The sequence below is a fragment of the Carassius auratus genome, chromosome 5 (assembly GCF_003368295.1).
Source record: "Carassius auratus strain Wakin chromosome 5, ASM336829v1, whole genome shotgun sequence".
In the NCBI taxonomy this organism is placed as follows: domain Eukaryota; kingdom Metazoa; phylum Chordata; class Actinopteri; order Cypriniformes; family Cyprinidae; genus Carassius; species Carassius auratus.
This window is the reverse complement of record NC_039247.1, coordinates 10553946-10569741: the sequence shown is the minus strand read 5'-3', so window position 1 is coordinate 10569741 and position 15796 is coordinate 10553946. Positions and strand designations below refer to the sequence as shown.

Below are 15796 nucleotides of genomic sequence, written 5' to 3'. Positions count from 1 at the left end.
AGAATAATTACTTAATATTTATAATATTTATAACTTTGTGTGAAGTGCTGAACAAACAGTCGCTGAGGCCAATGTGTGATATTAGTGTCACCTGGCGGTAACTAGTGTCTATTGCACTCACAAATACAGACTGAAGTTAAGAGATCCAAAAAGACAAAAATAAAGCAGCAACAACAGCATCGAAATAAATTAGAAGATAAATAATCTTTATTTGACATGTGTTTTTCATATATATAAAATTATGTATCCACAATTAATATTACCAAGGCGTTTAACAGAGAATTCTTTCTTTCTCAGTAGTGGGTGCAAAGCTCCAGCCGGTTTGTGCGCAGGCAGAAAGACAGCCGTCCAGGACGAACAGATCATCTCAGGACCACACTGTGCTCAGAAACCAATGGAGGGAAACGTCACTACAATCTTGTGTTTGCTCTCCTGATTGTCAGCCTTTCGAGAGTGTTCATAGCGAACAATCAATTACGTTTCAGAATGAAAACATTCAGCATTGTTTGATAAAAACGGTATGTGGGAGAAGCACCAACAAAAGAAGTTCAAAAAAGTGAGAAAAAAAATATTCGACTAGTTTTTGAATATGAATTGAAATAGATTTACAAAGTGGACGTCCAATTTTCTGCATAACACACAGACATTTCATACACCTGGAGGCACAGTACCCAAAATAAGCCTTTCAAGAGAACGACTTCTCCATAAACCAGTATGGACTACTGGACGTCACTCTGTAAAACACAAGTCCTTTTCCAGAACAATCCAACAAAAGAAAAACCAAAAATCCTCCTACATTTAAACCCAATTATAAGTTGCAAAATGATCATTAGGACAATTCTTATTTTTATTTTACAACTCCTAAACTAAATGTAAAAGACACAAAACCCCCTGCAACCCTTAAAAACAATCTGTTACAATGAATAAACAACCTCCACTAATCTAAAAAATATTCTCCATCTTTAGTTACTTGAATGCAGAAAAAAAAAAACTGTTCTCTTCTGGGTGTTGATGTTTCATTTAAGCCATTATTTAAAAATAAATGTAATATACTGTATAGGTTATTAATTACAGTAACAAGGTTCCATGCAATCAGGTATTTAGTTTCTTTTTTCTGTACAAGAAGAGTTCAATAGATCAGTAGTTATTAGCAAGGCTGTACAAAGCCCACATTTTCTATTGGTGCAGATGCTAGTGTGATGAATACAAGCTGCCTTACTGCCTCGTGTCGATATGCTGTCCCTAAAGTTGCATGGTAATATGTTGCCATTGAAATAGCTAAAGGTGTGAAAGCACATGGGACACAGAGCTTGCCTTTAAAATAGCATTTACACCACTCACATTTGTTGCTGGGAGAACAGATGACTCTAGACCGTGACAAAAGGATGCTCACACCAGTCACAGCTAACAAGCGGACACAGACTCTTCACACTGCGTTTTTACCACGGCAAGCATAATGACACCAGGCACAGGCGTACTTGGTTTGCCAATTTGTCTGATAACAGCACACCCGCATTCCCAACAGATCGATGAAGGCATTTGATACCCTTAACAGCAAAACTGACAAACTAAACCACCTGGGTTCTTTCAGTCAAATACATTATTATTACTTTATTTAAAAAAAAAAAAAAGTCGCAAAGTTCAGCAAAATTGCAAGAAAAGCACTAGCGGTAGAGAGTCGTCCCTCTGTGGACAGGATGCACGACAAGCATGTTAGCCCCACTGCGATAAAAATGTTTCTGTGTTCATGATGATGATATTAACTCAACCCAAATGTAGAATATGGAGGAAGAAAAACAAAAGCAAACGAAGAAGCCATTTGGCAGCATACAGGATTAAAGAAGGATGAAAAGGTGAATCTCTCACTTTGGTTACATTTCAAAGGATAAGACGGTACAGAGAAGAAGCGAGTAAAAGTACATTCAAGTGAGAGCCCTTTACTCCGTAATGAGGGTGCATGTGTTTGTGTGGAGAAGTGAGTCAGATAATGTTACACATCAAAGCTGTCCCAACAAGCAATGATGCAGACTTGGACTGCCCTTCACGTCTGTGAACAAATCCCTTTCTTTCCTTCTCCTTCCCTCTGATCATATTCAAAACCTGCCAAAGATATCAATACTTACAGCATGTGGCAGGTTGCACCACGTTTGGACAGATTTACTTGCAGCACATAGTTACTAGTGTTCAACTGGAGTTCACTCTAGACTAGAGTAGAAGAGATGTCTGGGATAGAGCAGTTGCTCCCTTTGTGTTTGTGATCATATGTAAATAATTTGGATCGTTTTGAAATATTTTGTAGGTGAAATTAATTCCTGGGCCTATTATTTCACATATCCTTGAATCCAGAATGTAGTATGTTTCAACATTCTCAGGTTTAAGTGGCACCTATTTTAGACTTAATCTTAAAACAAAAACAAAAAATACATCTGCTGCCAGGTTAGCCTTATGTTAACGGCTATCTAAATGAAACTTATGGCTAAGAGAATGAACTCTCAGCACTGTACGTGGCCATCCCATCTGTAAAGAGGAGCGGAACGAGAGAGACACTGGAGTTGACCACTTAAGAAACTGGCCATTCTGTCCAAACGGGAATATTCACACAGTAAAAGATGCCCATGGTGCCATCTCCATCGTCTCCTTTTTTAAAATTAGAATCTCTCCTCGTGTAAAGGGAGAGAATTGAACCCGTAATACCCCAAAGTTTAACGTCAAACCCTCTTCTTCTCCCTCAAGCGGCACCAGAAACTGCCCTACTATGTACAGCAAGGACATGAATGCTAAAAAGCAAGATAAAAGAAAACAAATGGTCACAAGTGCTTGACATGATTGAATTAGGTCCATGCACATGCCAACACACACGCACACACCTAGTCTCTCGCTCTCACACAAACACACACACAGTAACACAAACTACAAGCCCTGCTTGTTTTAGTGGTGGCTGGACATGCAGCGAAGACACAGGATAAGTGATGACAAGCGTGTGTGTGTGTGTGAGTGTGTGTATGCACGGGGCGCAGTCTTAAAAGCTTGGGGGAAAGAGGCAGGGGTGCGCATGTGTGTGTGTTCATGTGTGTCTGGAGGAAGTTGTCCTAGAATTTCAGCTGCCGACTCTTCCTGTACCTTTCCTCCTCTTCACCTGCAGATTTAAAAAAAAGAGAGGGAGAGGAGAAGTTATACGGTGCCTTCAGGAAATGAAGACCAAAACAGTGAAGTCATTTCGAATTGGACAGGCTAGTTAAAGAAAATACCTTTTAAAAGATGAGAGGAGAAAGTTAAACTGCCGGAGGAGAAACAGATCAGAAGAAACAAACAGAAAACGTCAATATAAAAGAGACAGAAGCATTGACTGGAATATTAAGAACAGTCACATCAGGGACAGAGACGATGCGTTAGCCAGACATACACAGGGAAACTTGTTCCCGTAAACAGGTTGTACCTTCTAAGTGGTGGCGGGAGATATACTTGAGTGCTTCATCCAATAGGATGACAGGAATTGAGATCTTGAGGACTATGATCCATTGGGAACAACTCAGTGGAGTTACCTGGAAGATCAGCTGGGGAACACAAAATGAGAAGAAAGACAAAATGAGAAACAAAGATGCGGCGGTCTGGAAAAGAGAGAGAACACTGTAGCTGTCGCTCCATATTTTCTGTAATTACCATGCATGTGTGCAAAACCATCATGATACAATTACTGATTCAGTCAACACTATAATCACTGATTCTGTGACACAAAAATCTCCTCAACTGTAAACTGATTCCCTCTTCTATTTCTGATGTACTTCTGTAGCAAAGGACGAATGGATTTGCTTAGGTCACTTTATTATTTTTATGAAAAACTTTCAATATTTCTTTGATATAATAATAATGATACAAATATTAAATTAAACCAATAAATAAATCTATTATTATAATAATGCTATTGTACTGTACAAAAAAACAGGCATTAATAATAATAATTTTAATAGAAAGTTTATTTTACATTTACATTTTATTTATGCGGGGTCACATTTTTTCAAATACGCCGCTCTTTTACCGCATAAATTGCCGATTTCAGAAAGCAAAATATGCGGGGCTAGCATGATTTCATAATCCCTGTATTTTCGTTGCAAAAAACTCACATATATATTAGCAGAAAGTTGAAAAATGTTGTGTTTACTTCACACAAGTAAAGCGCCATTTTCCCCTATTGCCATGGGAACCTTATGAAGTGATGTAATTACGTGACGTGAACATCATCTGCAAACCCGGCGGTGAAACCAGGGTGAAACTTGAAGCGCGCAAATCATTCTTAAATAAGCGCAAAAGAACGTGCAAAGCATTTTCCCGATTTGTTACATGACAGTGGAGCCAAATTATATTGCGAGAACTTGCAAAAACTGCGGTTTGATGAAATAGAGAAAAAAAAGGTGATTCCCCCAACACCCCCTTCTTACTAGGCAACTAACACTGTTGTAGTTTCATTCAGAAGTTGATGCAACTTTACAGTTGTAAGACTGCACTTTTTTGTTACAGAACAGTACCAAAAACTTACAGTTGTAATTATATTAGTAGTATGTAAAATAATTTACGTTGCAGTAAGAGATTGCAACTTAAATATTCTGTGATTTAGTATGCTCGCTTATCATAGGAAGTAATAAGAAATTACTCTTTACATTAAGGTAGTAGCCTAGTGAGAAAAAAGGTGTGGGGGGAATCACCTTTTTTTTCTCTTTTTCATCAAACCGCAGTTTTTGCAAGTTCACGCAATTTCATCGCATAAAATTGCAAAAATATTCAGCATATTCCATCGCATTTTTTAAGAAAATGTGCCGTAAAATCAAGGATTTTTGCCCGCAACAAAAGGTCAAAAGGAGTTTTTCTGGAGGGACTGCTTATAGTCCATTGTGACTTAAATATGTTTTTTTCCCTCATCATGACGTATTTTTGGACTGATGCGACTTATACTCAGGTGTGACTTATAGTCCGAAAAATACGGGGGGAAAAAATGAAGTTGCATTTGGAACGACATGGGGGGTAGGAAAATAAATAAAAGTAGTAAATGGCTAATGATTTTTTAAAAAGAGTTAATGATTAAAATTTTGGGGTGAAACAAAACATTTAAATGCTTTGTTTTGCAATGCGGAAGTAAACAATTTTCTGTGAAAGTGCAAGACTTCCAATTCAAATAAATAACTAGAAATATAAAGTGCAGCAAGTGGTAAAATTATCCGTGCTACAAATTAGTGCGTTTAAGATTATGGTAATAAGTTAAAATAATATGATAACAAATACAGATTGTTTTTGTAAGGTGAATATTGACAGAGAAAATAGATGTTCCTGTGTATTTCACTCACCGGTAGAGGCTCCACATACAGGATGAGGAAGTGGAGAGATAAGGAAAGGATTATTGCCCCTAGCAGCCATATATTCACCCAGGGTGGCATCCTCAGCAGAGACTGATTCTCTGAAAGGCTGAGAGAATGAGAGAAGAATCAGAGGCCTTGGGTCTTGAATGACTTGAAATCTTTATACCATTTACCAAGTAGTCATTAAAGTTACGCTTATATTAAAAATGACAATGAGAAAATTGGAAGTAGCAAAAACGTTTTTTTTTTTTTTTAATTAACATTTAGGTTTACTATTTTTAATTAAGTATTTTGAAAGAAAATTAACTCTAGAGCTGTCACAGACCCAGCACAGCTCCGCTGAGACATCTGAAATCTGTTTTACAGTGACTAACGTTACTTAGACGTATATTGAAAGATCAGTTGATGCAGTGCTATCACCATGGCAGCAGGTCTTACCTGTTAAGAGCATTGAACATCTCTATGGTAACAAGCACAGAAAGAGCCATGGTGGTGGGGTAACGGGACTCAAAGACCTCACAGTCAATGCCCTGAAACATGGGATTCTCTTCTGTACACTGCATAAAGTGCCTCTACAGACAAGAAAAAGACAGTTAAGAGTCAATGTGGGAGAGTATCAAGAGCATCACAAACCATCTTGAAGATCTTCAAGTGTTTGTTTTCTAAGTCGCTTCATTCTTAATAAAACAGAAAAGCTGTGCTTTAGTGCAGCTAATATATTCACCATATCATATGCAAGAGCAATAAGACAGGAAATCATTTGACCCACTGATGGCAGCTGTGTAGATCATCCTGTGAGATCTTAACTCCCTGACACTGGACACTTGTGTCTTTATTTTAAAATATTCAGATATACACTAAACTTCTTATTGTGGCATTAATCCTTGGTGGAGTTATTTATTCCAAAACAATCCCAATCCTCTTGAAGAAAATTACATAATTTGGGATTTCTTTAACTTTACAATGCAGTAGGGGTGGCACGGTTCAACACACACGGTTCGGCACGCGCTGGGAAAGCGGTTCAACTTAAATCTGATAAAGCATCTGTAATATCATATGTAATATGGTTTGCTATAAATAGCACGTAAAAAAACAGGGTCGGGCAAATATATGTTTCTGTTGATGCATGCGCATTCTGGCTTCCCAGCCATTACAACAACAGCGATGAGAGAAAAAAATAACAAATAAGAACCTGGACAAATCATTCAGTCTTGTTCAACACGAATGCTACAGTATGAGCAGATCTGAATAACACACGTTGATATGTTTAAACTAAACTCATTTAAGAGCCAAAGGACGCGATCTCGTGCGCGCAGTGAGCAGATTTGTGCATTCATCTGAAGCGCACAAACCCGCTCCCCAGAATGCACGCAAATATAAGCTCTCTCTAAAGTATTATGTTCAAAGGGACAAATTCACACAAAAATCATGTGAAAATGCCTGTTTTGGTAAGTATCCTACAGCAGACATAGCTGGCTGAAAGTAGGCCCACTGTATCAGTACATTCTCTTAAAGTGACAGTTTTTATATTAATCGATCAGCAACAACAAAGAAATGACTCGCTGCTCTTGATTAAAAAGCTTTTGTAACTTTAATAAAGAATAATCTTTAATTTGCAAAGTCTAAAATGCAATACTGTTTTTACATTTCTGTACCTAAAAACTTATGCTAGACCTCCCTAAAAAACAAAAACAAAAAAACAACAGAAAATCACTGTTTATTGATTTTATCTCTTCTCTATTGTATTTATTTGTGCTGTTGCTTGTAGTTGGATAGAATATTCTTCTTTTTTCTTATTAGAAAGTATAGTTTTTCCATAAACATAGCATATACCGAACTGTACCGAAACCGTGACTCTAAAACCGTGAAACAAACCGTTGAAAAAGTTGAACCGTGCCACCCCTACAATGCAACATGACTCAATAATAATTTCTTGTTAACATTTTGTATATATATATTATTGTATATATATTTTATTTTTATGACTCGATTATGTGCACTGGCCCTCAAAAGTTTGGGGTCAGAAATAAATCATTTTATTCAGCAATGGTGGATTACACTTATCAGAAGTGGCATTAAATTACATTTATTATGTTACAAAAAAATACACATTTATTAAATGCTGTTCTTTTGATATTTCTATTTATTAAAGAAAAGTCTGGTCATTCATAAGATAAATTATCCTAGTTATAAAAATAAAGATGTAATGTATATGGTCTCACTGTTGACTCACCAGCTGATAAAAAGACACCTGTGGCCCATCTTCATCAAACAAATACCACCAGGTGGCAGCACTGACAGTGCCTAGACCCACATATCCTAGAAAATCAAGAGTACAATAACTCCAGTGAGGTTTAATGCTTCATAGAGCTGACTTGCAGTTTTTAGAGCAGATCTGTAAGTGCACTTAATGTAGCAATTTTTACAACAATTTAAGATTGTACAAGGAATAACGAAGATATTGGGCTAACCTCCAATGGCCAGGTATCTGAAGAAGAGCCAGCCAGAGATGAGAGACTCTTTAGGGTTTCTGGGGGGCTTGTCCATGATGTCCAGATCAGGGGGGTTGAAGCCCAGGGCAGTGGCTGGCAGACCATCTGTCACCAGGTTCACCCACAACAACTGGACGGGGATCAGAGCCTCAGGTAGGCCAAGGATTGCTGTCAGGAAAATACTGTGTTGGAGGAAAAGAAGCAACCCACATGAGTGTAACAGTGGATAGGAAACTGAATCACAACATTAATCAGGCTCTCACTCACCACACCACCTCTCCCACGTTGGAGGAGATGAGGTAACGGATAAACTGCTTCATGTTGTTGTAGATGGCTCGTCCCTCTTCAACTGCGGCCACGATGGTGGAGAAGTTATCATCAGAGAGCACCATCTCCGAGGCTGACTTGGCTACAGCTGTGCCTGAGCCCATGGCGATGCCAATTTCAGCCTTTTTTAAAGCAGGGGCATCGTTCACGCCATCTCCAGTCTGAAAATGAGATGGGAAGAAACCGAGTGAAGGATAAGGGTTTTCTACACGACACTTAGCATTTGGCCCTTCTTAGCCCACCTCTGAACCGTAATTGACCTGTCAAGGTCAATTAAACTATAGAAGCAAGACATTTATTTTTTCCAAACCTTGAAACAAATCTGCATGCTATGGTTTATTAATCAGTAAGAACAAACTATCATTCAGGGATAGAATAAAGATAAAGCATGTTTGAAATGTCACAATTCATTCAAGAAAACATTCTATTCACCTTTTTCCACTTTATGAACACATTTTACTGACTTTAAATCACACTGGTTTATAGACACCTCCAATGCACTTCTATGGTATGTTTTCTAAAGGCTGTCTGAGTTATCAACAGCAACCATAAGGGGTGGAGCTTATCAAAGGGTCAATTCAAAGCCCAATAGTTTAAAACGTAGATTCAAGTAAAGATTCAAAACATATTAAGCCTATGAAGAAACCTAATGATCAAAGGGTAAATAATATTTGCTCTCAGGTAAAAGCTTATTATAGGCTGGGGATTAAACAGGACTCAATTAGGGGATTTGGAAAATCTTTCTTGTCATGTCATAACAGAAGCAAAGCACCCTTTGTCATGCACACTGATGTCTGGGAAGTACTTCAATTCCCCAAATGACAACCAGACACATGCATACAACAGAGCTGGAGGCGACAGCATGTGAAGAGCAAAGACATGCTCTCATAACTCCAGCAGGAGAAATCAGCATAACAGACAAGGCTGTCTACCTCGGAGACGTAGAATATTACATTACTGCTAAGAGACTGGAGAGTAGAATCAGAGACTTCATCCTTTATATGATCCTCTCAGCTCTCTAACTGTAGAACTGCCACCTTCAATCGTTTTAACAGCCCAACTGTGACAACTATGATGACATGCTGTATATAAAGTTTTCTATTGGTGGTAATGAGAAATATTTTCTTTTGCTCAAACCAAAATTACAGCAATTAGATTATACAATAATATTAATTAATACCTAGGTTAATACTTAATCATTTTATGAATTTTCTCATGTTACAACACAATTAAAAAAGGATTTAGTGGAGAAAAAAAAAATCAAAGGTTTTTCACATCTGCTAATAGTGGGTGAAATGAGAAAATTTACTGGCCATAAAAATGAACTTACATCAGCAAGGGTTAGACTATCCTCCTTAAAATTCAACTTGAATCATTTATTATGCTGCAGCTCCTAATATATTAACCAACTAATGACCGTGTTTCACTTTTTTCAAGTACATATTTACTAGAATTTGGCGGTCAGCCACTAACCACTATATCTCACCATCGCTGTGATCTCATCAAAGGACTGTAGGTAAGCAACGATCTTTGACTTGTGTGCAGGCTCCACACGGGCAAAGCACCGTGCCTTTTTCACAGCGTCTCGCTGGGCCTCTGGAGTCAGGTCATCGAACTCTCTGCCCGTGTAGGCTCTTCCTTCCACATCTTCATCCTCACTGAAAATGCCAATGCGTCTGCAGATGGCCACGGCGGTGCCCTTGTTGTCCCCAGTGATCATGATGACACGTATACCGGCCTTACTGCACAGCTTTATTGAGCCAATCACCTCCTTTCTGGGTGGATCCAACATCCCCACACAGCCAACGAAGGTCAGACTTGACTAAACAGATGAACAGATTTGGCATGTTATCTCAGATATATAAATCTACATGTACAGTGGCCTGAGAAAATACAATCCAGTGCAAACCACATGTAAAAATGTATTAATTTAATTACACTAAACAAAAAAGACCAGAAGATGAAAAAATATAACAAATATTAAATAGTAATAAATGATAAATAGTAAATAAACAAAAAAATATATAATAAACATTAATAAACAAACTATAAAAAATTATATAATATATTTTTTTAATTAAAAAAGTAAAAGTAAATGCAAGTTCTGTTTAAAGGTGTGCAATCATTTTCTAAAATAATCCACTCTGATTAGATATTTTGCTGTATTATATAGTAATACATTTAAAAAAAATTATATATTGCTTAAGTGTTCAAATACTTTTTTGGACTCATTGTTCATTATAATAAACATAGAGAATTGAGTTTTAAAAAAGATAACTGGTAAAACTACTGTGGTAAACAATTGTGGACAGATGATCATAAAGCTTCTAGACATCCAAATTCTCTCACCTCGTACTCCGAGAACTTGGCAGAGTTTTCGAGGTCCATTTTGTCCTCAGGAGGGGGAGAGTCTCGTGTGGCCAAAGCCAAGCAGCGCAGTGTGTCCCTGCCTGCCCCCCAGTCTCTAATAGTGCTCATCAGCTCCTCCTTTACCGCCGTGGTCAATGGGACACGGTCTTTACCAACACGCACAAACTGACAACGGTCAATCACACCTTCTGGAGCACCCTACATACAAGGAGAGTGAAAGTAGAAACAAGTGTGATGCATACAGCAGAGTTTACTGAAGGTATTTATAGATGTTAGATGTTTTCAGATGTGTTTTAGTTAGAGGTACCTTGATAAACATCTTGCTCTGAGAGTTCGAGCCACTGGGAGTGCAGTACACAGACATGGACTTCCTGTCTCTGGAAAACTCCAGTGTGAATTTTTTCTGCATTAGCTTTTTGAAAATCTAGAAGGAAAGAAGGGGAAAAAATGGAGATTGAGAGAGAGAAGGTGGGATGTTAGATCAAACAAAAGTGAAACACTGCTGTCATTGTGTGTGTGTTGGGTAAGATGTCCTTCTCAGCTGTTTTCTAGGGTTGCCTACAGACAGCACTGTTTGTAGTCAGCGGTCAAACCCAGGTTGTTGAGTTTCAAACATAGTAATTGACAGGCTCTATGAAACATTATATATATATATATATATATATATATATATATATATATATATATATATATATATATATATATATATATATATATATATATATATATATAGCGTTTAGCCTTTTATAAATATTGACAATCAAATGTTAAAGATTAAAGTAGTTCAAAATTATGTTTGAAGAGTGGTGCTCACGCAGGTTCTAGAGGTTTTCCAATAAAACAATTTTTATTTGATGTTAAAGGTGCATCATTTACACAATTTCAATTTAATTAAACTTGACATTTAATAAAAAATATACACTACCATTCAAACGTTTTGGGGTTTTGCTCACTTTATCAAAAATTCATAAAAACAAAATTATTCAAAATAAACTTTTTCTATTTGAATATAGTGTAAAATATTATTCATTTCTGTGATTGAAAAGCTGAATTTTCATTAGCCATTAGATGTAAAGAAATGTCTTGTAACATTACGTTGTTGTCACTTTTTACTAAATTAATGCGTCTTTGCTGAATAAAAGTATCCATTTCTTTCTAAATCAAATAAATAAATCTTACTGACCCCAAACAGTAGTGTAAATATTTCTAGCATGAATCAATTAATGTATTAATAAACAATGTATTAAAAATTTAAAAACGGATTATCCCCCATAATTTTCTGTGATGTATTCATTTTAAAAATAAAACAAAAAATACAATTCAGATATGCAGGACAAAAATTCAGTGAAGAAGGGAATTTTTTTGCCACTAGGTGGAAACCACCTCCAGCAAATGAGAACGGAGAATGTATGCTGCCCTACCTAAAGTACATCAAGCTCAGTCTCTGGTTGCTGCCTCTGTTCGTGGCTCTCTTTAATATTAGAATCAGTAGTCAGTTTTACAGATGTTTAAACAAGGCATGCATGTATGAGAGGAAACCAGTGTCTCTTCTTCCCAGCTCCCCTGAGAACATGACGTCACTCCTCAGTAGGGTTCCTGTGTTCTCGATCTTCCAAAGCTTTATGAAAAGCTTACATCCATCCATCCATGTACCCATCTAACTATCTGTCATCATTGATTGGCCAGTGAAATTTTGGATTAGAGTGGAAAATTTAGCTAACCTCTTCATAAACTCCTCTGGTTATCTAAATATTATGCTTTGCCTGTGGGAATCTGTGTCACAGAAGTTTCTTTTTTTGGAGAGGAGAAGGATTCAGGGGTCAGTAAAATAAAGAGCGCTGCGGGTCATTCACTCCTTCAAAGAAAAATGTTTCCCATAGGGAAAAGCGAGAGACGGATCAAGAATAGTCCACTGTTCCCAGTCTCCCTGATGCAGCTGTGTGGGATGTGTGACTGGTTTCTATAAACATCTACAAGCATACATAAACCTCAAGCCTTTCTCTAACTATTGACTTGAATTAACAATCCATTTAACATGACTTATGTAAGTTTCTTGATGTTTTTGTTTTATCCCAGTGATCTTTCATGTCACACTGACACCTATCAGCATGGATGCATGTTTATTGACTTCATAAGAGTGACTGTGTCTTGAACGGAGACATTTCCCAGTGTGTTTTCAGGGTTTCAGTCATAATAATTTAGCTTATACTGATGGATTGCTCACATGGAAATCCATAAAGACACTGGACACGTTTTTGACTAGGGCTCCACTATATATATACATATATGCATACATACATACACACACACACACTACCAGTCAAAAGTTTGTGCACACAACGATTTTTAAAGTTTTTCTTCTTTTTTTTTTAAGAATTCTCTTCTGCTCACTAAGCCGGCATTTATTTTGATCCAAAATACAGCAAAAAGCAGTTATATTATGAAATATTTTTACCATTTAAATGAATATTTTTCAAAAGTAATTTATTCCTGTGATTTCAAAGTTGATTTTTGTTTTTTTTTGCATCATTACTCCAGTCTTCTGTGTCATGATATCCTTTAGAAACCATTCTTATATTCTGACTTGCTACTCAAGAAACATCTAAAAGTTTTAAAGGGACTTTGGTTAAACTATCAAACTGAGATTTGAATCTGTGGCAGAAGGAAGTAGTTCTGCACAAAATAGCATTTTAAAAGACACTCTGTTGTTGCTTTTCTTATGTGTTTACACACTCATGCTGTCAAACTGTTGTATAAACGCAATATCATACTCGTAGACATGAGATACGGCTGAATATCGGCACGCTGTGTTTATCTGTGGCAACACCATGTCATCTCATTTCTTTTAAATATCCTGTCTTGCAACACTGGCCAAACTTTGGGGACTCTCATATTTCTTCTGAAGACTCATCTATCTTTCTATTTATCATTTTTTCATCATTTCCAGCTATGTTCTCTTTTATTGTTGTCTGTCTCATATCCTGGTGAACCCCATGGCTTCCTTCTTACCGAGTTGCACGCTGAAGCTCGGTCCACTTTGCTGAGTCCAGACAGGTCAGTTTTAAATACGTTCATTTTCTCCACCAGAGTCGTGAGCGCAGTTTCTGTGGCCTCACCCACTTTCTCGTATACTCCTTTGGCCTGCGGGACAACAAATGTACATAAAAATTCAGTGTCCTATTAGCCCAAACAACATGACGTATACGTCACTTGCATAACCAGTTAAAATAGAAGCATGGAGTAATACACTCACTTCACTTTAAATGCCACATAGAAGCAATGGAGTACGTTTGTGATTTAGAAATTCAAACTCACCTAACTCATATAGTAAATTATTTCTATATAGGAAAACATTTTTCCAGTCCTTCTTGATTACTGAAAGGATTCATGACTGAATGAGAAAAAAAAAACCGCCAAGGTTTTGATACTTTTTAAACAACTGATAAACCAATTAATTGGAAAAATATATACATTATTTATTTATTATTATTATTAATGTTATCAGTCATGCTATTTAATTGTTTTGAACAAAAAGTTATTTGAAAAGACAGACAGATAGATAGATTTTAATTGTTACATATGTTCCAGTGTCTTTAGCATGACCAAAATTGTCCTGAAATTTGAATGTGGTTGAAAGAGTGTTTGTTGTGAATATTTAGATGAGATAACTTTGTTTTTACATTATGCGCTTGGCTCACAGGAAGCATTTAAACCTGCGTGACCACCTGTAGTGGGAAATCTACTCACCCTCCGATAAACGTTGATCTAGTTCACATATTTACACAGATTGGAGGAGACTTACGTACCCGTTTAAAAAACTGCTGTTCGGCATTAGCTTAATAAGGTTTACATTGGAATTTAATTAATTAAATGCTTACATTTTTTGTAATTTGTCTCTAAATGTTTGTATCTCAGGGGATACATTGCCCTTTTAGGGGTATAAATCAAGATATAAAAACACACACATACATATACATATATATTGTATACATATGTATGTATGTGTGTGTGCATGTGCGTGCGTGTGTGTGTGTGTGTGTGTGTCAATCTAGGAAAACCCAACACATGGTGAAATCTTACCTTTTTAAGGTTTTGATACAATATGAAAGCTGAGTTCAAGTCCTTTCCAAAACGGTTTTCATTTTGTCATTATGAATTGTTTGAACGTAACAAAAGTTATGGCTGTCTGAGGTTGGCTGATAGTTCAGATTTTCCGGAACGGAATATTGAGAAAAACGTAAGTCTAAAGTGAGATGGTCGCTGTCTGTCAATCGCTGTCTGTCAGGAGCGCTATACTGCATCATTACACACCCAGACTAGACTAGTGTTACCCTGAAGAGCACAGTTTTCCATTGTTTATCAATTACTCTTCCTCTTTAGTAACTTCATCGATCCTTCATCTCTGGATGTGAAATAGTCCATTATAACATTATTACATCTTTAGGGCACTTACATCACCACGATTGAGCAGACCGAGATGAGCAAGATTGCCCAAGTGAGCAGCTTCAGACTGTGTTGTTTTCTTGCGCTCCGCCATCTCACAATATTAAAATAAATAAATAAAACTTAGCGTGCCGTAGTTTACACAGGACTGGCGGGAAATGTGCATTGATCCAACCCTATTATATATGTTAAGTGATTTATTTTTATAGGTTTAACTGTTTTTGTGGTGTTAAGAGAAAGCACCTCTGCAGCGTGATTTTAACATTAGAGAAAGACTGTCTTTTCTGCTTGCTGCACTGAATCGATATTTTTCTGCACTAAACAAGTGAATTGTGCCAAGATATTTTCAGAGATGATAGACAAGATGTTATAGAATGATAATGGAATGAAACCCTAATTTTAACCAAAAGAATTACATACAACCTATTTTTCATATTTCCTGAAAATGTCCCAATGCGACATCCAACGGGTTTTCCCAGATCACATCACATATAGACTGATTTTGTGGCATGTGTTTTAGGAAATCTAATCTTTTTGTGATCGACAACTGGAAAGGTCTGACAGTCAAGGTTCAATATTTAGTGACTGTTTTGTAATAGAAGTGATATTGTGAAATAATTTTTTGTGATTATTTATCATATTAAAATCATGGTCAGACTACAATAAGACTTTTAAAATATATGCTTAATATGGCTGCCTTTAACATTTTACTTTTACTCGCATGGCATCTTTTAAAACTCTTCGTCTTGTTCTGACTTGTGCTGTCCTCTACCCGACCAGACAACTACGGAATAAGCATAGTATTACTCAATGCAG

General features: G+C 36.8%; 1 protein-coding gene across 2 annotated transcripts in view; it reads right to left on the bottom strand.

The window, feature by feature from the left end:
- Positions 1-185: 185 nt before the first annotated feature.
- The window catches only part of LOC113074835 (sarcoplasmic/endoplasmic reticulum calcium ATPase 1-like), a 68794-nt gene continuing 53183 nt past the window's right edge, over positions 186-15796 (bottom strand). The window contains exons 11-22 of one of the 2 annotated variants that reach the window (XM_026247579.1): positions 13547-13678; positions 10845-10961; positions 10517-10735; positions 9654-9989; positions 8108-8328; positions 7820-8022; positions 7582-7667; positions 5787-5920; positions 5337-5454; positions 3437-3554; positions 3249-3277; positions 186-3136 (exon numbers count right to left, since the gene is read on the bottom strand). In XM_026247579.1, coding sequence (XP_026103364.1) covers positions 3273-3277; positions 3437-3554; positions 5337-5454; positions 5787-5920; positions 7582-7667; positions 7820-8022; positions 8108-8328; positions 9654-9989; positions 10517-10735; positions 10845-10961; positions 13547-13678 — 1689 coding nt within the window. In that variant the 3' untranslated portion in view covers positions 186-3136; positions 3249-3272. The remainder of the gene's footprint in view (positions 3137-3248; positions 3278-3436; positions 3555-5336; positions 5455-5786; positions 5921-7581; positions 7668-7819; positions 8023-8107; positions 8329-9653; positions 9990-10516; positions 10736-10844; positions 10962-13546; positions 13679-15796) is intronic. The other variant, XM_026247574.1, reaches the window with a different exon arrangement.